The sequence below is a fragment of the Danio rerio genome, chromosome 1 (assembly GCF_049306965.1).
Source record: "Danio rerio strain Tuebingen ecotype United States chromosome 1, GRCz12tu, whole genome shotgun sequence".
Lineage (NCBI taxonomy): Eukaryota > Metazoa > Chordata > Actinopteri > Cypriniformes > Danionidae > Danio > Danio rerio.
Window position 1 is genome coordinate 53,797,446 of NC_133176.1, and position 25,678 is coordinate 53,823,123.

General features: G+C 38.2%; 1 protein-coding gene across 1 annotated transcript in view; it reads right to left on the reverse strand.

Annotated features, from left to right (window-relative positions):
* Positions 1-5,873: 5,873 nt before the first annotated feature.
* papss1 (3'-phosphoadenosine 5'-phosphosulfate synthase 1) overlaps positions 5,874-25,678 on the reverse strand; it is a 42,505-nt gene continuing 22,700 nt past the window's right edge. Inside the window, exons 9-12 of the mRNA NM_001128699.2 lie at positions 22,826-22,961; positions 22,238-22,506; positions 16,126-16,355; positions 5,874-7,712 (exon numbers count right to left, since the gene is read on the reverse strand). Coding sequence (NP_001122171.1) covers positions 7,574-7,712; positions 16,126-16,355; positions 22,238-22,506; positions 22,826-22,961 — 774 coding nt within the window. The 3' untranslated portion in view covers positions 5,874-7,573. The remainder of the gene's footprint in view (positions 7,713-16,125; positions 16,356-22,237; positions 22,507-22,825; positions 22,962-25,678) is intronic.

The window sequence follows — 25,678 nt, forward strand, 5'->3', positions numbered from 1 at the left end:
ACCTTGAGGAACATGCAGTTCTTCCCCATTACTCATTAAGTAATCAGCTTGACATTTCCATGCAAGATAATGAAGCATTTCACTTAACAAATCCAGTATTGCAGTTCCTTAAAGCTAAAATCACTGAAATAATGAAATTGATTGATTAATTGAACCTGATTGATTTGGCCTTCTTAAAAGATCAGACAATATATTTTGAAGAATGATAGTAACCAAAAAATGAACCACGTCATTTAGCAAATCCAGTAAAGCAGTTCCTTGAAGCTGAAATCACTGAAATAATGCAGTGGCCAGTCCAGAATCCAGAAGTAAACCTGATTGACTCAGCCTTCTTAAAAGAACCGAAACAGATATTTTGAAAAATGATAGTAACTAAAATCCTGATGGTCCCCATTGTCTTCCATTATACAGTAGGGGGAAAAATTACAGTGGAAGTCAATGGTGATGAACCTTGAGAAACATGCAGCTCTTTTCCTCACTCACCACTTAATCAGACATTTTCATGCAGGACAATGAACCATGTCACTTGGAAAATCCAGTAAAGCAGTTCCTTAAAGCTGAAATCACTGAAATAATGATGGCCAGTCCAGAGTCCTGAACTAAACCTAATTGACTCAGCCTTCTTAAATGAACAGACAGATATTGTGTAGAATGATAGTAACCAAAAACCAAAACGGCCAGTTCAGAGTCCTGAACTAAACCTGAATAGAGTCCTAAACTATATCAGAGTCAGAACAAATTTGTTTTCATATCCCATTATTTGCATTGACCTTTTTCCAAAACCCAAAGTTCGAAGAAACCTCAAGAAAAAAAACAACTTTTTTCTTCGGTTTCCAACATTTTTCCAAACACAAAATTAATATTTGAGAGGATTTTAGACAGTATAGAAACTATAATGGATGTCTGGTGAAGTGTGGGCACTTCATTGTCCTTTCACTGAAGGCAGGGTCTTGTCATGGACTGCTTTGAATGGAAGTAAAAGCAGATGCAGGGGAAATGGAAGGGAAAATGTGGCTGGGCTTCATGTAACAGACTAATCTATGATGTCACATGATGGAGTGGTGACACTAATTAGTCACGGAGGATGTGCAGCAGTGCGTGACAGTTATCAGAGATTTTACACCAAATACTGTAGGACTTCTTTTTTTGTCAACAAAGATTCAGGGAGAGACCTTACATCTTTACTGGGAGATGTAAATCCATCTAGAGGGCTTTTTTCCAATTTTTCGAAAAGAAGCAATAATTAAAGCTACTTTTTTTAATTCAAAAAGACATGAACCATCTCAGCGAAACATAATTCAGAACAGTCCAAAAGTCTGGAGTCTGTATACTCAGAAATAAACTGCAGTGTATATTTACTTGTCAGGAAAAAAAACACATGATGCTCTGAGAAAGACATCTGTCAATAACAACAACAACAGCAAACATTTGCACCGCAACAACTCTTGCCCCATCACCTTTCAAAACAACTTCACTAACTCATCCCAGCGTGTCGAGGATATTGTAATGGTTTCCACATGACTGGATGCATTTACCTTTATGGCGGTTTGCATTTTCGGCAGTGGATTGAAGGTCAGGCGGGCCGCGGCTTTTACAGCAGAGCGGCAAAGACAAGAACCAGGTGCTACCGAGAGCAACTTCCCTGTCTGTCAGCATTAATAAAGCCCGTGTTAAAAGACAACGATGAAGGAGGAAAAAAAGCAGTTGGCAAAAACATTTACAAACATCATTTATCACTGATCAGAGATGCATTAGGTAGAGGATTTAAATAACTACATCAGGAGATCAAGGTCAAATTAAAGAAAAAGTAGCAGTGGAGATCAAAACTGGAGAATAACAATCAATTTCACTGATGTTTAAAAGTTTTCCAACACAGGAAAAGAAGCATTTTAAGCATATTTCAGGGGTTTTCTATATTCTGAGAGAAAATACACTAAATTAAATGAAATGCTTAGAAGAGGAAGAAGAAAAATGTATCATTAGGGAACACTGAGATTCCTCTTAGTTATTGGAGATAGTTCAACAATAAATGAAAATCCCCTCATCGTTTATTCTCCCTCAAGTGGATTTTAAGCATGGAGTTCCGTTCTTCTGTTGAACACAAAAGAAGATATTTCGAAGAATGCTGGTTGCTGGAATCCACTGACATCCATAACAGGTAATAAAAAAAGATTATTGTGTAAATCGAATGGTACCAGCTACCAACATTCTTCAAAATATATTCATTTCATAAAGAAAAAATGCTGAAAACATTGAATAATGAAATGGCCTAAGCTAAACCTGATTGACAATCCTTGGTGACAAAGCCATGGCTTAGAAACACTACAGTCAGTATCTGGGTTTCTAATCTAATGTGAAGCCAATATTTCCAAAATTTGCCTAAAAAAAAAAAGGAAAAAAAAGCGAATTGTGAATCAGGTGCGTTTTCAACAACACACCTATTGAAATTATGAAATGGCCAGTCCAGAATCCTGTCTAAACCCAATTAACAATCCTTGGTGACGAAGCCATGCCTAAGTAACAGTAGAAGCTGGGTTTCTATCCTAATGTGAAGCAAATATTTTCAAAGTTTGACAAAAAAAAAACAAAAAAACAGTTAATTATCAGTGTTTCCAGCACAGCGAATTAAAATAATAAAATGGCCAGTCCAGAATCCTGATCTGAACCTGACTGAAACTCCTTGGTGACAAAGCCATGGATAAGAAACCCTAGAAGCTGAGTTTCTATCCTAATGTGAAGAAAACATTTTCAAACTTTGTCAAAAAAAAAAAAAAAAAGTTAATTATGTGTGTTTTCAACACAACTAATTTAATTAATGAAATGGCCAGTTCAGAGTCCTGATCTAAATCTGATTGACAATCCTTGGTGACCAAGCCAAATGTGAATTTATGTGCATTTCCAACTTGTTTTTTTACGGGTTTTAGTTCACCCCAAAAATGAAAATCTATATCCTGTTATTTGCATCGTTTTCCCACAAGTACAAAACCACCTCAAGCTAAAATAATTGTTTTTTTAAGGGATTTTAATTTTTTAATTTTATATTAGACTTGTTTCTTCTTCGACACTTCAATAAGTGCATTAAGACAGTGAGATGGAAACCCAGATTGTGAACTGATGTCATTTTTCACTACTGTGACCTTCAGGTGTATTAGTTGACAATTTTTTTTTCAAGCTACAACCATTGCTGTTCGCTAGATTACTAGACTTGTTGATTTAAAGTGCCTTGGTTATTTTTTTAAAACGCTGCTCTACTATCAGTGTATTCATTCATTCATTCATTTTCTTGTCGCCTTAGTCCCTTTATTAATCTGGGGTCGCTACAGCGGAATGAACTTCCAACTTATCCAGCAAGTTTTTAGGCAGCGGATGCCCTTCCAGCCGCAACCCATCTCTGGGAAACATCCACACACACACATTCACACACACACTTATATACTGCAGACAATTTAGCCTACCCAATTTACCTGTACGGCATGTCTTTGGACTGTGGGGGAAACCGGAGCACCCGGAAGAAACCCACACAAACGCAGGGAGAACATGCAAACTCCACACAGAAACGCCAACTGAGCCGAGGCTCGAACCAGCGACCTTCTTGCTGTGAGGCGACAGCACTACCTACTGTGCCATCAGTGTATAGCCAAACCTAAAATTCCTTAAAATTTTAAATCCTAAAGACTACACTACTTCAGAAAATAAAAGTCAAATGTTCCTGAATTGTTCTTCGACTTTGATCCGTATATCTGAGCAAACATTGATGTCATGTGACTGTTGAAAGTCTCTATCGATGGGGATCAGAGACTGACTGAGCTTGGATATGTTTAAGAAAAAAAAAACATGAATGCTAGTACAGTTTCATCTCAGAGCTGGAATCAAAAGAAAAAGTCTGGATTAACCCTTTCACAGGGGCGCGACTGCATCTGGAGGCCAGCTGGATCTGTGGGTGCGCTTTCTGATGTATTTTTTTGACCTTGTACAGCAGCAGCAGCAGCACACCGTTTGTTTTTCTGAATGCTAGATTAATGTACAAAGAGCTGAAACTCGCTTATTTTGAGGTGGGAATTGGCGGACATGCAACAACTTTATTGATACAGTAAACACAAAACAACAGTCTCCATCTAGAGCTCCTTCATTGGACTCAACACCAAGTATACACTTGCTCCATCAAGCTTGTGCAGCTCTCATCCCCACCCACACTCATTAACACTACCAAGCTGACCAATCACAGAGCTTGTGCTATGTGTCGCTGCGACATGTAATAAAATTTTGTGAGAGGTGCGCGTCAGCGTCGTCGATAGCCATGGCGAGGGCCATGTGACCACCCGTAGGCTGCACTGGAGCACATGCGTGTGCTTGATGCAGAAGTATAAATTAGCAAGTTATGCGCTGTGGGTCACGCTGATCACTCGACCCAGAAATATAAATCAGGCTTAAAGGGCACCTAGGTTACCCCTTTTTTCAGATTCTTTTGCGTCTCTAGAATGTGTATATAAAGTTTCAGATCAAAATACCCATCAGATTTTTCATTATACCTTTTACAAGATGCTGTTTTATACTGATTTCCAGCAGGGGGTGGTTTTGTCGTACTGCGCCTTTAAGCCGATTCTTTCCCGCTCACTGTTTCTACATGCCTCCTCCCTCAGCTGCGTCAGACAACAGACAGACTTAAAGGAAGAAGGTCTCACGCAGCACACACACACACACACACACACACACACACACACACACACACACACACGCACACGCACACGCACGCACACGCACACACACGCACACACACGCACACACACGCACACACACGCACACACACGCACGCACACACGCACACACAAACACACGCACACACAAACACACGCACGCACGCACGCACGCACGCAGACAGACAGAGTGCGCTTAGCTTAGTTAAGGCTAACCTCAAGTACTGTGTGGATATCTGTTATGCTAATGTACAAAATAAACCTGATTTAACTTCCACAAACCGGGATTGAAGCGTCTTCTTTTATAATTGTTCTGACACGCGGCTGTGCTGATGAAGTAAAGCTGAAGTAAAACGCTGTAATTAATTACACACAATAAATAAACGAAAAACTTAAGCAAATGCTTCTGTAAGAAATTAATTAAATGCTATTTTTAAATAAAAAGTTCAAAGTTTTATTGAGATTGGGATTGTTGGTGATTGTATGGGTGTTAATGGCCAGATTGGGTAGACAAAGAAAACTTAAGACCTGTTCAAAAAAGATCTAAGACCTACAACACAACATTTCAGTAGATTTAAGGCTTTTTAAGGCCTGAAATTTAGCTTTTGAGATTTAAGACATTTTAAGACCCTGTTTCCTCACAATATTTCCTGCAGCATCAGCTCTTTTCTCTCTTTCAGTGTCTGAAATGGTTAGTTCAAGGATTAGATCTCTATAAACCCCGCCTTTTTAAAACTCCACTCTGCTCTGATTGGTCAAAGCAAGGCAACCCAGTTTGTTGGCTAAATTTCAGCTCTTCCTCAGCACTTTGCTTTTTACTATGCATTTAATATATAGTCCTGATACTTTTGGGAGTGAATGCAAAGTGCATTCATGATCGCACCACATAAAAGCAAACAACAATAAAAAAATAAATAAAAAACAAAACTCTTCCGGGTCTGATATACAAATACAATGTTTGAGGGTTGTTGAAAACATTGCTCATGTTTATGTCAATAGAGACCACAGACAGGCATTTGGAAATGTCGTGACAAATGTACATAGGTTTGTGCAGGAGTTTAGACTGATAAATACTGACAACTCTTTTCAGGGAGTTCAGTATCAACTTCTCTCTTCATTTGACCATTAAATCCTTCACAAATAACAACCTTAAACACAACATAATATATAAAAAGGATATTAGGGCGCTTTATATATTTTTTTATTAGGCGGAATGATTTAATAAAGACGCTGAGGTAAGAAGGACATTGCTGTTTAAAACAAACAGGATGATTACGAGCTTCAAAATAGTCTTCCCATTCTACTTAAATAAACACAAACATAAATACTACCAAATAAAAAAATGCACCTATATTAAAGGACAAAAGCTAATTGTGTTTAACATAGCACTACATTCAAACAAAGAACTATCAAAACAGCATGATTAGAAATGTTACTTACTAGACAAAAGCTATGCCAGTAACTTTATCGGCTCACAAGTTTAAATATCGTGTGCAGCTGCTTTATAACCAGATTTCTAAATAGACTATTGACCAATTAAAACATGAATGATATACATACAGTAGATTGTGACAAATAAAATCAGATCGTAGATTAAAGCAACAGGATTTTTCTTAATGACATCAACCAAGTGTTAGCAGTACCTTCCCATTCAGGCACACATTTTGGCTTAAAAGCTCAATGAATTAAGCTCTATTTGCAGCATTTGTGGTATAATTACTACTTTAAAACACTGGGGTTAGATTAAAGGTGTACTTAAAATGTGCTGATAGTATTTATATATTCACATGTACATTATTAGTCTGTACAGTAATCCAAATATGATTTTCTGTCTAAATTCCTCTGTTTTCGTGTTATGCTATCCAAAAAGCCCAAAAAATGTAACTTTTTTTTCCTCAGAATTTTGAGTTTGCTTCTTGTAATGCAAATATTTTACATGTTTTTGTCGTTTTTGCCACAGAATTAAAAACAAAGAAGGTAACTGCACTCACATTGACTTTTAACGTAGCTTCAATTTTATACTTTGCAAATAAAAACGCCTTTTTTATTTTTAATACTGTGCATGAAAAACCAAAATGACCTTCCGCCATGACTAGATGACATAAATGCTGTCAGTAGAGCTTAAAGTGCACTGAACCCAGAACAATGCTGCAAATGTAACAGTTTTAATAAAAGCTTATGATCTTTAAGGCAAGAAGGGCCATTTTCTTAAGTTACACACCGTTTTCCGTCCAATCGTAACATCGTTAATAAACCCTTAGGATCGTACAAGAATAGAGATGTCATAATTTACTCACAAAACAGTTTCGTTTTCGATGTTTACAGTATTGTATGCATAAAATGCACCTTTCACAACTCCAATAAATATATATTTATAAAAATGCTGCCGTAAGACTCCGTGAAAGAACCGTGAAACTGACGTTTAGTGATCTAATGAGGAACAACATCCACAAACAGTTCATGTAGTCTTTTGGTGGTCCCAGAATTCAATCCTTGTGTGTGTGTGTGTGTGTGTGTGTGTGCTGGTTTGGGTGGTTTACAAGGACACATTTGTATACTGTTTGGCTATCATTTAGGGATTACGATAATGAGGTGGTTTACGAGGACATGATTAGTGTCCTCATAATTCAAAGCGCTTAAAAATCATAACTAACAGGGTCTTTTATCATTGAAATTTGAGTTTAGGGATAGGGCAAGACGATAAAACAAAGCTTTTACAGTATAAAATACATTACGCCTATGGAGAGTCCTCATAAACCACCAAACACCAACGTATGTGTGTGTGTTTTTGTGTTTTTACAAACCAAGATCCTCCTCAGTGTTTGTTTTCTGTAACAGAAATGCTTCCGCTTCTCTCTTCTGGGCTACTGGAAAACGGCTCAAGCCTTCTCCAAAGACTGGTAGTATTCCTTAAGAACGTTCCAGGCCTTAGGTGCCATGAAGCCTTCTGGTGGATTCTGGCCCTCGCGAGCCATTCTCCGCATGCGGGTTCCTGAGATGAAGTCATAGTCCTGGTGTCTGGGGTAAAACGAGACGGGCTGTTTTAAGATGTGCAAAAGGGACAGCATGGTACCCAATGTGATAAGAAAATGAACAAGAAACATAATCCAGGGGTTTACGTCAGAGATAATAACTAGGTGTTGTACACTGCTCCTTTGTTCGGGACACTTCAATCTGCAGGGAATGATGCATTATACTCTGAAAAAGAGTTCTTTATGATCAAATATGTTCTCTCCAGTGTTTTCAACGCCATGAAGACGAGGAGGTAAACAGGCTGACTTGAGTTCTGGACCAAAAAAATAAATAAATTGGCAAGAAGCAGAAATCTAAACTTCATCATTAAATCCAAACTCTCAACTACACGTTTTTCATTTAAACAAATGCTTCGAAAATAAACAGAGAGTGAAACGTCTGATAAATAGAGCTAATTAGTCTCCGAGTGCACGGATGAAGCTCGAGCGCTAGTCTAAATACAATCCTCTGCGGCTCCTACGGAGAGGGTTTATTTGTTACGGATTAGTTGTTCTTCAATTAAAATGCAGACCTTATGAAAACAAATCCGCGCAAGCACAATGAATTTGTAAACGGGCCCATCGCTGCGGTAATCAGGTTGGTGTAGCGGTGTCACTGCAGTCTAGACGATCAAAGCGTTTCATATAGACTTTTAATGTGGAATGCTTGAATCACCGATTTAGAAAAAAGCTAATGTTTACATTACAAGCATTTTAAGGCAATGGCAAAGTTTCATGATGTCAAATGATTCGTTGCATCAAAAATAAAAGTATATTTTTTTTGTACTGTGTACACTACCTGACAAAAGCTGCCTTTACAAGTTTTAGGAACAGCAAATAATAACATGACTTCTAATTGATCATTCGGTATTAGAAGTGGCTTAATCAAAAGCTGAAGGCTTCTAGATTACGCTGTAACAGTTAAATAATGTTACTATTATTATTTTCTGATCTATTTATTTTTTTGCATTGTGTATTGCTTGGCATGTTAAAATCAGTATGTTGACATGTAATACTGCTTCTGACATCCGGGGGGCACTAGGTTGATTTGTACCCTTATAAAGAGCAACTTAGAAAGATATGCAATGTTAGGTCTAATTTATAGTTGAGCAGAAGCTACAGAACTGTGTTTAATTACTGTATTTATATAAAATTAATGTTTTATGCAAAAAAAAAAAAAAATTCGTACTTAATTTTTGTCTCGTTTTTGGTCCAAATATCTACATTTCAAAGCGAAAATAACATTATTTCACTTACCACACGTGCAGATAATGTTATCTTATTATTTTTTTCTGATGGTGAAAACTAAAACAATTTTTTTTTTATATTTTGGGCAAAAGCAATGTAAGAAAAACTTTTTTGTGATTATAAAATTTTTGTACCTGAATAATGTTCGACTCCCCAGAAAACCGCCAAATAGGGCAATTCAAACAATCTTGTGAAACTGCATTGCTGGCAGCTAGCTCTCTGCCACTCTCATATAGTCACCCACTGAAGCTAAGCAGGGCTGCGCCTGGTCATTACCTGGATGGGAGACCGGGCAAGCTAGATTGCTGCCAGATGTGGTGTTAGTGAGACCAAAAGGGGACTTTCATCCTGCAGTCTGTGTGGGTCCTAATGCCCCAGTATAGTGAAAGGGACTCTATACTGCTCAGTGAGCACCATCTTTCTAGTGAGAGGTTAAATCGAGGTCCCGACTCTCTATGTTCGTTAACAATCCCAGGAAGTCATTCGAAAAAAAGTAGGGGGTTAACCCCGGCATCCTGGCCCTATTTGCCCACTGGCCTCTGTTCATTATGGTTTCCTAACCATACCCGTATCATAATTGGCTTCATCATTCTGTTTCCTCTCCACCAATCAGCTGGTGTGCTGTCTGGCAGAATATAGCTGCCATCGCACTATACAGGTGGATGCTGCACACTGGTGGTGGATGAGGAGATCCCCTCAAAAATGTGAACAATATCGCAATATCAGATTTTTCCAATAGTGTGCAGCCCTAATAGACATGAAAGAATTTACTGTATGTATTTGACAATATATAATACAGTTTATTTAGTATATTTTAAGTGTTGCACAGGCTCGAGTGATGTCATTCTCTATAATTGCTTTATGCACTTTAATCATTAAATACATTTGTTACTATCTTCCTTTTGTGCAAAGGGTGAACATACCTTTCATGCTATTTTACAATTTAATCTGCTCGAAACATCTAATAGTTTCATTTAATTTCCCAAGCATTCGCTTCTAGATGTAGTGGAGAGCATGAGACTGATTCCAGTGACGCTCCAGGGACAGACGAGTCTTCGCTGAAGCCAGCTTCCAGCCTCCACTGCTGAGACTGCAGCTCTGCACAATACTTTTGGCCAGCGAAATTAAAATGGAAATTAAAATGGTCATGCCGAACTGAGTCTGGATCTCTCAAGGTTTTTTTCTTCACTCTCCTATTGGTGAAGTTTTTTTCCCCTCTCCGCTGTCGCCACTGGCTTGCATGGTTCATGATCTGAAAAGCTACACATCGATGAATTTGCTCTTCAGTGTTTGGACTCTCAATAATGACTTTAAACCACACTGAACTGAGCTAAACTGAACTGAACTTAAACACTAAAAACTGAACTACCCTGATCCAGTTACTATGACCATTTATGTGAACCTGCTTTGACACAATCTAGATTGTAAAAGCGCTATACAAATAAAGCTGAATTGAATTGAATGTAGCCAGCTAGTATTACTATAAGCTAGCTTGCAAATCTTTTTTGTTCTGTGCTTATTAACAATTGTGCGCTCTTGTGAAAGTGAGAATTATTCGCCCTCATGTAAATTTATTTTTTTTTTTTTTAAATATTTCCCAAATGATGTTTAACAGAGCAAGGAATTTTTCACAGTATTTACTATTTTTTATTCTGGAGAAAATCTATTTGTTTCATTCATTACTGCTATACTAAAAGCGGTTTTTAAAAGTCTACAGACCAAAGCATCCATATACAATGACTTGCCTAATTACCCCCAACTTGCCTAATTAACCTATTTAAGATTTAAATGTCATTTTAAGTTAAATGCAAGTATGTTGAAAAATATCTAGTGAAATATAATGTACTGTAATCATGGCAAAGATAATATGAATCAGTTATTAGAAATGAGTTATTATACCTATTATATTTACAAATGTGTTAATAAAAATACTCTTTCCGTTAAAAAAAAATTGAGGGAAAAAATAAACAGGGGGGCTAATAATTCAGGGGGGCTAATAATTATGACTTCAAAACACCTTAGCAATAGGATGCAAATATGATGTGTCCAAGTATCTGGCGCACCCCCAACTGATGCTTTATGGAACATTATCACCATTTTACCTGGTAGTCACTTCAAATGGGGGTGATGGGGTAGACCACATAAAGTCCAACTCCACAGAGAACAGTTAATATGCATCTAAATGAGAACCAGCTTGGACTGATTTGAGCTTTTTTAGAGGACTTTAAGCGGGATGCCTGGCAATTAGGCTCAGCATCCATATTCGTCTCGAATTTGGCCAGGCTCAACACCCTTCTCAAGGAGCAGACGGGAGCACCATAAATTTAGCGAGGCGCCAAGCGGGATCCTTTGAAACTCAGACGGAGTGTGAGTCTAGCACCCCAACCCCCTCTATAACCAGCGGCTGGGATGGAGGAGCGACAAGATGCCAGTAACCTCCAACCTCACTGTCACCACAGCACATGAGTTTATCTATCAAGCGTAAGATGAGTCTTTTGTGTCTCCAGAATGTGTCTGTAAAGTTTCAGCTCAAAAAACCCATCAGATTATTTATTCAACCTGTATAAATATTGGAATTTTCTGCTCTGAACACAATGTAGCTGTTTTTGTGGCCTGTGCCTTTAATGCTAGTTCTCCCCGCCTACTAGGGCTGAATGAAATTTTTTTAAATAAAGATCGAAATCTTGATTTGATCCCTCACACGATCTTAATTCGCTTCTCTGCGATTCGGGTTAAGATCAGGTCATTCTCTAAAATTCAGCCAATTATATTTTCAAGGTTAGAAGCGTAAAGGTGGTCGCACATTATTTTATATTCATTGCTCAGCAACATGGACACCTCCAAATAGTATTAAAATCTTAATGTAGATTAAAGTCTTGATGTAATGACGTCATCGCTGCCGCGAAATCCCACGTGAGCTGACACACTGTTTGCTTACTATTGTCAGTTTGTGTACATGGACGACAATAATGTCTACTTTAATGAACAGAACCTGCAATGGCTGTGATTAACAGGCAGATCCCACATGATGTTTGTGAGAAATACTACAGTAAGAACTTCCCCAATGATTATTTGATGTATTTGTTGTGGAGTTAATTCTAGCCTTTCTGCAATGAATAGTCACACGTGATGTCGTTACAAAATTCACACACACACACAGCGGACACACAATGTTTTTGCAAAGCAAATGTGACATGATACACGTTAATATCCAGTGCTGTATAGATATCCGTTGTGTTAATGTACAAAAAAAACCTGACAAACTGGGATTGAAGCATCTTCTTTTATAATTGTACTGATGTGTGACTGTTTTTTAAAAACGTTTTAAACTTGTAAAACTCCTTCTTGATTCATTTGATGATGGTTGATGATCACAGAAAGCTGAACAGATCTTCAGAATCCCGGTTGCTTTGCACACATCCTGTCTTGTTGATATGATTATACGTGTTATTGGATACATGTTAATACACAGCAGTCAATCAATTTGGTGGGCGGGAAAACCACACTCCTACGTCTAGTTGCAGTGGGCCTCAAAATGGAAGGGATTTAGATCCTATTTTAACATCCAGAATTATTAAAAAAAAAGAAACTTATTGTGTTTATATCACCCTAATATGACTGCGGACACACTATACCTACACAAAGTTCTGTCCAAACAGCTTACAAAAGATGATTTTCATCATAGATGCCCTTTAAAACATCTAATAATTATAAATTCTAACAAAAATATGATTGAATACGATTCAAATAAATGAGAAAAACGGATGAAATAACTTGATTAGCTTCAAACAGATTTTGAATATAATATAAATTCGATTATAGATTAAGGATGGAGTCCCTCATACAAAGATTATAATTTTGGTGGTCTAAATTAGCTAAATTTGACAAATATTCAGAAATATTTGAATAAGATTAAAATAAATAGTGAAAATTAATAATCTAACTTGATTAACACTAAACAGATTTCGAATAATATTTAAAGCATATTTATAATATTTAGAACATAAATGGCATAATGATCATTCATTCATTTTCTTTTCGGCTTAGTTCCTTTATTAATCAGCGGTCACCACAGCGGAATAAACAGCCAACTTATCCAGCATGTGTTTTATGCAGTGAATGCCCTTCCAGTTGCAACCCAACATTGGGAAACACCCATACACTCTCATTCACATTCACTACAGCCAATTAGCTCATTCAATTCACCTATACCGCATGTCTTTGGATTGTGGGAGAAACCAGAGCACCTGAAGTAAACCCACACGAACACGAGGAGAACATACAAAATCCACACAGAAATGCAAACTCATCCAACCGAGGCTCAAACCAGCAACCTTCTTGCAGTGACGTGATTGTGCTACCCACTGTGCCACCATGCTACCCGCATAATGATCATAATACAACATCAATTTGAATAGAAATTCAATTATAGATGCCTTTTTACTTTTAAGGATGGCGTCCCTCATTCAAAGATTATATTTTAGAGAGCTCCTGAAGCACAAAATATGACAAATATTCTGAATTATTTGGATAAAACATTCATTAAGAAGAATATGCTTAAATATGTTCTGTTTATAGTTGTTTTGTACTTTATAGAGCTTAACTAATGAAGATCTGTGCTGTTGTCCTCCTCCTCCTCCTCCTTATTCCATGGAAGAAAATAACTGCATATGATTTTGGAATGATCCGGGGGCGAGTAATTGATACAATTTTCATTTTTTGGTGAGCTGTTCCTTCAAACTCTGTGTGGAACGCGCATTAGCATAAAGATCGTGCAACATTAAAAAGTCCCCTGTCGTTCTTCCAGTCAGATCTGCAGCGTGATGACATGGGGGCATGGTATTCATCAGGGACGACTCAAAAAAAAAAGCCTGTTAACTCGATAGCGGTGGGCGCTATTAATTGCAAGACGATACGCTGAATAAAGGCATGATTTTTGTTAGTCATCTTCTACAGAATTTGCACAGTGCCAGAGGAATAATGGCAGGTCTCCACTTCCAAATGACTTCAAAGAACGGAACAAAGCCGTCGAATTTGGTAAAAGCACACAACAACAAAACATTTCCTGTTATTCTTGGCTCCGCAGTTAGACATCGAGGAAGCCTGACATGGAGAGAGGTTTCATGTGCTGTGATGGATTGTTTGAACAAGCGTGGAAGATAAATTTAGGTAAATCTACGCCTCTAGCAGCTGGTTTTATTCTCCATTTTGATGACAGGGCTTTGCACGATATTGGAAAAATTGCATGATTTTTTTCTTCGACAAATTTTGCAATTTAAACATACTGTCACAAGATGGTTTGAATGGTTTTCTATGGAGTCTAACAGTACTCAGGTACAGAAATTGAAAAATTACAATGCTAATGACGTCCCAATTCACATGACATCATTGATGACGTAGCTGATGAAGGGCTGGAACATAGGAATCGCTCTCAGAACATCAAAATGTTTATGTTTTGTGTTGCTTAGAATTGTTTAAATCGGCCAAAATAAGAAATGCCAAACAGTTTTTATAGACTTATTACTCATAAATGAGGAGAGTTCAAGAAACTGGCTGAAAATCCAAAGAAAACGCAGCATGTAATAAACATTTTTTCAATACATCCACTTTTGAACGCGGTAATTCCTTAGACAGCACCAATAAAGATAAAATACAGGCCTAGCTACTGTATGTGTATAAATATGTTAATGTGTTATATAAAAAAGATACAAACTCCATCAGACGTATATCAAATCCAGGAGAATATAAATAACTTACTCTGCCTTGCCATTGCTGCAATGAAATCTCCATCTAGTTTTGCAATAATCCAAGTCTTTACTGGCATTTCGACAGAATAAACAACCATAACGTTAACATCGATATGCACAGCAGCGGTGAATGTTTGATGGTAAGTTCATTGACCGAACACAAGAAATCTTACCCTTTCGACAAAACTAGACTGTTATTATTGTAGAGCACTTTTCCCCCTTACAAAAATAAATAAATAATATTTTAGACTATATATCCACGCTTTTGTATCCTTCCATCTGTTATTTCGTGATGTCTGGAAGACATGTAAATATTACTACAGAAGATATTCACATGGGGTAAAACTATAGTAATTTATAATAAACATGTTTTTGAACCTCATAGTAAAGTGTATAATGTGAACACCTCTTTGTTAATGATTGCTACAGAATACTGTAGAATAGCCATGCCCAACATATGTGGTTATTTTGTATTTATATCTCCTATAAAATGTGGTATAAATTATAAAATGTGGACTTTCCTTTGCCTCCCATTTAGTTTTTTGCTTCCTGTCCTCCATCTGAATTTTACGCATCACTAGAACCACGTGATTGCAAACAGCATATTGTTTTGTTTTACCTTCAAAAGAAAAAAGTGAAAACGAATAGTTTTTCCTTAAAACGAGCTAAATTTTCGGCCAATAGGTTAAGAAAAAAATCTTTAAAATTGACACATTTGGGCTAGAAGACATAAAAAAATTCCATATAAATAATTAAATACAATTATTCTTTGTTATACATCCAATCGTCATGATTTTCTTGTGGCCAAATGTTTCACTCTATTATGGTTAAACATAGCAGTGACTCTACATGTTCTGTACATGTTCTGACATGGCTCCTGGTCAACTACCAGAGTTATTTACATTAGATGTCGCCTACTCTGTTGTTGTCTATTGGAAGGAATACGTCAATAGAGCTGCCATTTTAGTACAGTGTAGCGCTCCTTTGAAATGAATGCGGGACCAAGCTGCAGTTGTGACTGGCCATCCAGAGCTAGAGATATATACAAATAATTACATATATCTATGATTGGGAGTTTTCCAGTGGTTGGTATGTAAATATTTTTATAAATTACGCAAATTATAATTTTACATCACTTTTCTCGATGGATAAGTGATCACACGGGCATTGCTGACAAAGAGGGTATGTTTGTGTGCATGGAAATGTATTATCCTCCCTCCCTGTTAAATTTAATCGAATCCGTGTCCTGAAACACACTTCCTCTCCTGCTTTCACTTCTCATTCTAATGGAAGGAGCGATTCATTTGTGAATGAATCTCCATCATGAACAACTCGTTCACTTAGCCGACAATAAGCTTCTTGCACCGCAGCATCTTGTTGTCATACTTCATTTACTTTTCATTTGAGTAAGAAAAAGAAACTTACTTTTTGGGGTCATAAAAATCCATGGCCTTCTTGACTTTATTGTAAGCTGCCACTTTGAAAGGCACGATTTCCAGCGATATGAGTCCAGGGGCCATAGTGAGGACTTTAGCACCGTGTGAAGGCTCGTAGAGGTCTTTACCAGTGTCCGGGTGAGGCATTCCTGCAGGGTCACGGCCCACTATGTAAAAGTTGGCCCCGGCCACCATTCGGGCTCTGCAGTGCCACTGCACCTGTCGGAAACATTCAGATTTATTTCACTTTAAGGGTCCCGAGAAGTGCATTTTTCTCTGATCTTTGACATAATCACAACTGATAGCATAGAAAGGGTGGAACACAAAGTAGCTCCTCCCCTTTTTAAAAAACAGCCAATTGCATATAGTTTTTAATCACAGCTCTGCCAGTGACAGTGGCTGAGATCTGAAGATCTGAAGTATGATGTGACGAAAAAATCAATCCGTTTAGAGAGAAGTTTCTATCAGTATCTTTGTCACTGTTATGCCTAATACATATCCTTAAAGGGTCACGAAACACCAAAACACATTTTTTGAACTGTTGACAGTCGTATATGTGTCCCACACAGCTAAAAACACTATTAGGACACCTATATTTCACTAAAAAGTGTAAATTGGTTGTTTTTGCGTTATTTCAAGCAAATTTGTACTTCCTGTTTGAAACGAATTTTCGAAGCTGCGTCACGGTCATGACATAATAGCGTGTATTCCAGCGTGCAGACTGGGCGTCTGTGCCAGAGTGAGTCTTATTACGTCTTACAGTGTGTTGCATTAATGCATGAGTAAGGCTTGGTTCAAACCAATCAGCGCGCTCTATTGTGCAACTTCATTAATATTCATTACTGTCACAGTGTAGACGGCAAAGACGCCACGTTGTATTGGCAAAACAAGCGTGAAGTGTTGCTTTTATAGTTTGCTGCAGTTAAGTTCCGTTTTCATTTTCTCTCTGTGAGAGCTCAAACTCACGCGTGGATTAACAGTGTACGCGACGCGCGACAACAATAACTTACGTGTCTAAGGAGGATTATTGTTTACCTGAGAGCTGTTCTCATCTGCAAACGCTGAGATCCAGATTCGCTTGTAGTCTCCTCTAAATAAAGACGCGGCTCTAGTTGCTGGTGATTGTCCTGTCTTTACAGATTTGGTAAGTGAGCGACCAGTGCTCTTTGTTTATTCAGTTCGTATTTTATTCGTATCAAACAAACTATTGCACCGAGTGCAATAGCTAGCACTAACAGTTACAACCAAACTATAACCTGGTGTTGGATTTTGTGACCGGAATAACACACACGGCTTTTTGACGCTACCTGCCGTGTGCATCTAAGTTTCCGGGAAATGCTGAGGTTTTTTTTCTCTCATTCGCCGTGCGGTATCAAACATTGCATGAAAAATACACGCTTAGAGCAGCGCCTCGAATCAAATATCACGTTTGTCGCGAGGGACATGAATGAATTCCCTGAATGAAAGAACCAAACTGCAGTTAAAGTCCACCATTTAATAATTTGGCAAATAATTCGACTACAGATGTCCATGTAAACACAGTCACATTGTCCGCTGTGGGTGTGTGTTTTGACTCTGAAATTCAGCGCGCCTAAATAGACACTCCCATACCAAGCCGCTTTTCTTCCTCCGACACTCCCCCCTAAACAGAGCTGGACACGCCCACTTTTCTGACTTTTTCCAAAGTAGAGGTGTGAAAACACACTGCTGAAACGAGTGGGTTTCATGGCCCTTTAAAACATGCTAATACTAACATCTAAAAAAACTTTATTTGAATTTCAATGGACATTTAAAGTCAATCTATTAGATTGAGGCAGAAGTGTTTTGAGTGGGTCACAGTGTTGGAAAGATGTTGACAGCTCTTATCAGATGCGATTCTTGTTTGCGTGAGAAAAACATACTCTAAAAGCAGCAAAACGAGAGTTGGTTTCTCCACTGCCAGTGCTGGTATATCCAAAATCTTCAACACTCTTCTGGCATACAGTTTTTTTCCCATTAAATGTGGTGGCTCATAACACTTTACGACAGGGCTATTCAATTGGCGTCCTGCAGGCCAAGAGGCAATTTGTTCCGGCTCTTCAAAAAGTGTGACCAAGACATCAAAAATAAATTTAGTTTAGTTGAAAAACGGTCGCTATAGTTATGAAGTGACGTGCATCTGTTCAATAAAGCATGATCTGAAGTTGAAGGCTGCGCAGAGCGAGTCACCTGACATTAAGCGAGTGGCGCGAGCAGCTGAAAACATTTGGATAATTAATCGTAAGGGCTTCAACGCATCGTTTCTGTTGCACAAAACAAAACTGCTGCAACCAAACAAAGTTATACCAACTGTGCGCTAGTTTAAAGTTCCGAGCTTATAGTTTATTATTTTCAATGTAAGAATATATGCCTATATGCGACCGCAAGCGAAGTGATGCCCTCGCGCCTTCCAGATGCACCATCTAGAAAACATCTCACGCTCACGCCATAGGTGAAGCGGTGAGAGTTGTGCGTGGCTTTCAGTGCAATGTGAAAAAAAGATATGCTAGACAAAATATTGAAATGTTATGTCATTTGGGATGCTTTTCATAAACTGGCTCCCAAGACAAACTAATCGAATAACCCTGCTTTACTAATTCTATAATTAAAGGAATATAATGATGAAGGTGATGGAAAAAGGATAAAATGAGAAAGATATGATGACATTTTAATTAATGGCTATTTGCAATCCTATGTATTTTTTGGGTCTATGTTATGAAATGTACAACTGGAATCAAACATATAATATGTCAAAGATGATAAAAGGATAAAATATGTCTCACGTAAAAAAAAAAAAGAGAGATAAGTTTAAGTTTAAGCAATAGACGAATGATGTATGTGATAATGGGGTGGGAAAATAATAAGCTTGTGCTTCACCCCGCTCCATTTACGACCATGTTAAAATGTATTTTTTTGTTGAAGATATTTTATGCATGATATTTCTGTTAGAAAATAAATAAATCAAATCAATTCAATTGCAAGAACCACAACTAGCTTGGATTTGCTATTAGATGTTTATTTAACAATATTAGTACTATTATTTTAATGTATATGTATGTTAAGAAGAGTGGGGTGGCATTTGTGTTCATTAGATTTCACAAAACACCACGTTAAAGCCACTACTTAATCATTCATTCATTCACTTTCCTTCTGCTTAGTCTGTATTTCAGAAATCGCCACACTGGAATGAAGCATCAACTATTCTAGCATATTTTTAAGCAGCGGATTCCCATCTAGCCGCAACCCAACACTGGGAAACACCCATACCCAATAATTGACACTCCTACACTACGGCCAATTTAGTTTATTCAATTCACCTATAGCGCATGTGTTTGGACTATGGGGGAAACCGGAGCACCTGGAGGAAACCCACGCCAACACGATGAGAACATAAAAATGCCAACCGGCCCAGCTGGGACTCAAACCAGTGCCCTTCTTGCTGTGAGGCAACAGTGCTAACCGCTGAGCCACCGTGCCACCTCTGCTAAATGTCTGAAAAAATAAATGTAAAAAAATAAGAAAATGTTTATAAATTGTATGCTATATTCAGAATCTTCATCTGTGGAACACAAAAGAAGTGAAAGAGGATGTGTGGATGAGAGCAATGCAAAAAATTTTTGAAAAGACAAAACAAGAACCATTAAATATAGGGATGTAACAATATTGTATATACCGTCATACCGCAATAGTAATTTATTTCAATATTACCGTAGGCGGATGACTCAATAAAACTATATTTCTGAGAAAAGTTTGCTTAGACGAATGAAGCGAACGAGAGGTAGAGGGAACTACAATTCCCATCAGCCTAGGCGTGGCAATCATCCTTTGCGGTCTGTTGTTACTACAGATCCATGCGGAAATGGAGTGTGTTGCTAGTAGCGGGGAAGAAAAAGAGCTGAAAATGATCGAACCTAAAGCGGGTTTTAAATCGAATGTGTGGAAGCATTTCGATTTCTTTCTAAAAAGATACGAAAAAGGAGAAAAGGTGACAGACAAAAAAAAAACAATATGCAGGCACTGCCAGACTGTGGTGAAATATAAGTCAGGGAATATGACTAAAAACAGTCATGGAGACTGCAGAACACAACACACTTGTTAGATTGATGCAGACATTGACTTGTACCGCAAAGAGACCTCTATCTCACTCATGGCTTGTCCTCTCAAGTGGTGGAAAGACAATGCACAACGTTACCCACTGCTGTCAACCTTGGCTAAATCATATCTCTCTGTCCCAGAAACCTCAGTCCCAAATAAGAGTTTTTTTTTCTGTTGCAGGGGACATGGCCAGAGATCCCAGCTTTTACCAGATCATAGTTATATGATCATTTTCCTTAAAAAAACATCTCTATCTAAGTGAGTGAGTGATTAAATGTTGAATGTGATGAGTTTTCAGCAATACTAAATTGAAACTTTATTTTTATATATGGTTTAATAGTTTTTTGTTATTAAAATTGAAAAATTGAAGTTCCTGTTTCGAAACTTACAGATAGAAGGCTAATTTGTATGTCATTGATATGTTCAGTGCTAAGGTAAATAAACACTTTTGGCACTTTTTTTGAGTCTTTTCATTAGTTTTGTTTTTCCTGTAAATTATTCAATAAATACCGTACCGTGCCATTCATACCGAGGTATTATCATACCGTGAAATTCTGATACCGTTACATCCCTAATTAAATATCATCAAAGACTCCAGTCAAACCGTACAGTTTTCTGAAACCATGCAGTTTCAATACAATACAATTTTTTTTTTTTCGCAATTATACACTTAAAATGTTCTCAGCCATAGTTCTTAAACTTCATTCCCTCTGACCCCAAACAAATATGGCACCATATTTCATGCTAGTCGATTCTGTGTTTTGTCACCAAATGACATTTGCGAGCACCCACAACGGGACAAATCCCTGCCTCTTACATTAAATGAATTCGTTCTTGCATAGACACAAAAATGGAGGAAAACTTGGATTAAAACAAACAAATCAAGCAGACAAATGCAGAAAGAAGCATCTGGGACAGTCTGGGCTTTTATGTTGTCCATGAAAGAATGAAAGGATTGGAACAACATGAGTGAATAAATGATGACATTAATCATTTCTGATTAACAATCCTGTGCTTAAAACTGGAATAACAATGATAATGTAAACCAAATGGAAACATTACAGTTTGTTCAGTGACATGATGATGGGGACAACTCAAACAGCTGCCAAAAGTGATCATTTTGAGATGAAGCGAAAACATTTCTAAGTGGACACATGATCAGAATTGGCCACCTAAGCTAATTCTTTTCTGTGGAGTCAGCATGTCCCCTACTTCCTCCTCATAACTCAGTGATGCGAACGACTGCTTCCTGTGGGCTTGCTTTAGTCGTACAGACTCTGTCTGCTCCCAATAAATTTTTTAATGTCTCGGCCACATGATTAAAGAACAAGAGACTTCAAAATAGCCATGGAACACTATACCCGCAACTACTTTCCTTTTTTTCTCAGAAGAAAGCTCCCCATTCGTCCTTGCCGTGTGATTGCATGCACGTATGGATCATAAAGGGATGTCATTGGCCTCGAAAAAATTTGGTTCTGCTTAGACCCACTTCAGGAGATGAAAACCAATTCCTACTGCAATGTCCAGAGATGCGTGATGCCCTCAAATACTGCCTTTACCTCCAGCGCTGGTTAGGTGGAACGGATCAGAAATTCAGCGCACCACTGACAATTTACTAAGGAATGCAGCCTACGCAAGATTCCTCGCCGCTAACTTTCCATACACCAGTTTGTTGGTTTCAAACACCGTTTTGATTATCATTCTTAAAGCAAAGCACATTCGATAGAGCTTCTTTCTCTGAAACATTGCACATGTCAAGCAGCATGTAAGTAAACAAGTAGGCGAGACTTTAAATGAGCAAAAAAAAAAATTGGGCTACTGACCATAAAACTGTTTATAGATTAGTACATGATAAAGAGTAACCAATTAAAGTATGAAAACAAAAAATAGATATAATAAATAGCTAATAATTCTAATGATAAAACATTATTACTTATAATGGGAAACCTCCGGTGTCTATTCTAGGTCTTTTTGCATTCCGCACTTACTTCTGTGGGGCCGGCGTACATCATTGGTGATGGGAAAATGGCAACTATGGTGGAGTTGGGATCAAGTAGACCCTCCTCCAGCACGGCTGCATGCTGTTTCATGCGCCAGGCCAATGGCACATCATCATCTTTGGTCCATCCGCCCAGCGGGTGAAGCAGAAGAACGGGTCGGCGGTAGCCACGTTCAATTAGACGCCGCTGTGTATCCTGCATGAGCAGTGCGTGGCCATTATGCACCGGATTTCGCAGTTGAAAGGCAAAGACGGCATCTAAAAATAAGAACAGCTAATTAACTGTATAGCAGTGGTTCTCAAACTTGATCTAAGAGCTTGATTAACCAGCCCAGGTGTGTTTGGTTGGGGTTGGAGCTAAAATCTGCAGGAGTGCATGAGACCAGACCTCCTTATAGCAATAAAAAACAACCTCTATATTGACTTATTATAGTAGTTCGCATTAAAACTAATGCAGTCATTTAAAGATAATCCATGTTTTTATGTTGACTGCAACAGTTAGAAGAGAATACTGCTAATTACAATCAACAGACTAGGCATAACTAAGTTAAAGTGACTCCTTAGTGTAGTTGCATACCTGCGTTCATCTCTTTAAACTTCTGCTTGAGTTCGGTTGGTGTAAGCCTGTAACTGTCCAGCCCGTCATTCCAGTAGATACGATCCAGCACCTGGAGATCACCTCCAACCAGCCAATCACCACTCTCCATCACCATCTGCAACAAAAACCAATGTTGGACAAACTGAAAAGATTCGCGAAACTTAAGAATTACTCTGGTTTTAAAAGCCTAACACAAGAAAATAATTTCAAACTAACATAGCTAGACTTGTTTGGCCACATCTTCTTGCCTCTAAGACAGAATAAACAGTTTGAAATGGGCAGCTAATATGGTTGGTTATAAATTCAAAACTTTGTATTGATCTTGATAATGATGTCATTAATATCACCAAGGTTGCAAAACCAAAGTGGTTCTTCCTTGAAAGCGCCCAATTGTAGTCACCTGGAAACTTCAAAACACTCACAGAAAAAAATGATGCAGTGTTGTACCAAAGAAGGCACAAACCCTTGTCACTGGGGCAGTACCTTTTTATGGAACAGAATTGTACCTTAACACAAAGAAACAAATGTGTACCACTGCAGTTTGTAAAATGTACATTGTACATTGTACATGTACATTTGGCTTTTAAAACCTGCAGATACAATATTGACCTTCACCAAAGGTACAAATCTGGTCTATGAAGGTACCACTACAGTGACAAGACACTTTGTACCTAAACAGTGTCAAAATTCTTACAAAATATTTATTAAAATGCCTTAAATGTTTAGTTCACAATTCCTATAGTTTTACGTTTTACCAGTCATTTTGTAATATTGTATTATAGAACATAATAATTAATGTTTATGAGTTTCTTTAAGCATATGCTTTTAAACGATGATTTGTATTTTAATATGGAAATTATTCATAATTCACTTTGCCTTTCCAGTAATATTTATTTTCAAAGATATTGTAATAAAGAAGATTTGTTCAAAACTTTTGAACCTTTTATATGGAAACAATTTTGTAACTTCATTGCAATTTTACCATAAAAGGTACAGAACAGTATCATAAAGCCTGGTTTATACTTCTGCGTCAAGTGACTGGCGTAACCCACGGCGCATGCAACGCGCGTAGCTGTGCATTTATACTTCTGCGCGCTGTCTCTGTTGGTCTGAATGAACAATTCTGAAACGCTAGTGGGCAGTGAGGTGTAAATGCTCCTCTGTGTCGAGTTTCTTCTCTGCTGTTTTGCTTTTCCTGAACATTTCCTTGATGTACAAGTGGCTGAAACTCGTTCATTTTGAGGCAGGAACCGGCGGACGTGCAACAACTTTAACTATGAGGTAAACACAAAACAAAACTTTCCATCAGGAGCTCCTTCACGGGACTCCACGCTTGTAAACAATCGCTCCATTGGGCTCGCGTCCAGCTCGCGCCATTCGCGCGGCTCTCGGTCCCGCCCAGACTCGTCAGCGCTACCAAGCCGACCAATCTCGGAGCTTGCACTACGCGTCGTTGCGACGTGTAGTTACAATTTTTGAGAGGTGCACGTCAGCGACGTCGACGACCATGCCGAAGGGCTATGCGTCAGCGCCGTAGCATACGCCGGCGTTTGGCGCAGAAGTATAAATCAGCCTTCAGAGGTCTTTTCTGTCCCACATAAGGTACAACTTTTAAAAATGCACCAAACTGTTCCTCAAGGAACATTATTTGTACCACAATGTACCTTTTTTCTGAGAGTGTAGTACAAAGAAACACATCAGTATTTATAAGTTTAACATAGAAAGTATCATTCCCAGATTTGGATTCAAAGGCTCCTAGTTGATAAGCTGGATTTTAAAGCATTTACATTTCAAAACAGGAATTCAAATCCCCCAACATGGGCACCCATTATATCAGGCTACAACTTTCAAATGCTTGATATTTCGCCTTCGGGAGGTCTTCGTTGGCATTCGTTGAGCTTCTAACTTGGCCAGGGTTAAAGTATGCAGAGGATACCACAGCTTGCGGCAGATTTTGGGGCCACAGTAGACGGAGAACACCATTTCACAACCCCGCAGACTTTCATCTGTTGATTCAACTTGACAGCAGCACCAGTGGCTTGGGACCTTTATGTGCAAGTATGTGATCGTATTAAGCAAACTTGGAGATGCCTGAAAGCTGCGAATATAAATAAAACGCTTTATGCACTGGTCTGCTTTTGCATTTGAAGACTGAATGCATGAGCAGCTGTCTCAGACTGGCTGTGGCATAACAACAGTAGCAGCCGTTTATTTAATTTATGTTGCTGGCGATGGGAAAACTCTCTGCTGGCACCAAATAGATCTATACAGTAAATCAACACCATTATCTGTCATAGAAAATAGCAAAGCGCTGGTTGAGCACTGCACCCCATTCAGCGAAAGGAAAGGAAACAGATAATGCAATTAGGTAAATGTTCTCAAGTCTGCTTAACATCCCCCCCCCTCCATCACCGAAACTTCCAATGTGGATTCAGCTGTCAGACTGACAGCCGAAATAAACAGGAAAAGTGTATTTACTGCATATAATGGAGGCCAGTTTTACCGGCCCGCTGATGGACATGCTTCAGCAGAGGGAATTGAACATGTGCATGATTCTGTGAACTCTTCTTCTAACACTATGCACATAGATGTATTTAGTTTCTCTTACGTGCAGATTCATAAGATCAAATATTCCTATTTTAAGTGCTCTATTAATCAAACAGGCATTCGGTCTCATTTGTTTTGGGGGGGGTTGGTTCAGCTTAAGTGATATTAATGATGGTGTAAAATGAAAACAGGCATGACGGTGGTTCCAGCTTTTGGCTTTGACAGAACTTCAAGCAAGCATGATGACTTTCACAAGACATCTGCAGGACGCAACAGCATTAAAAC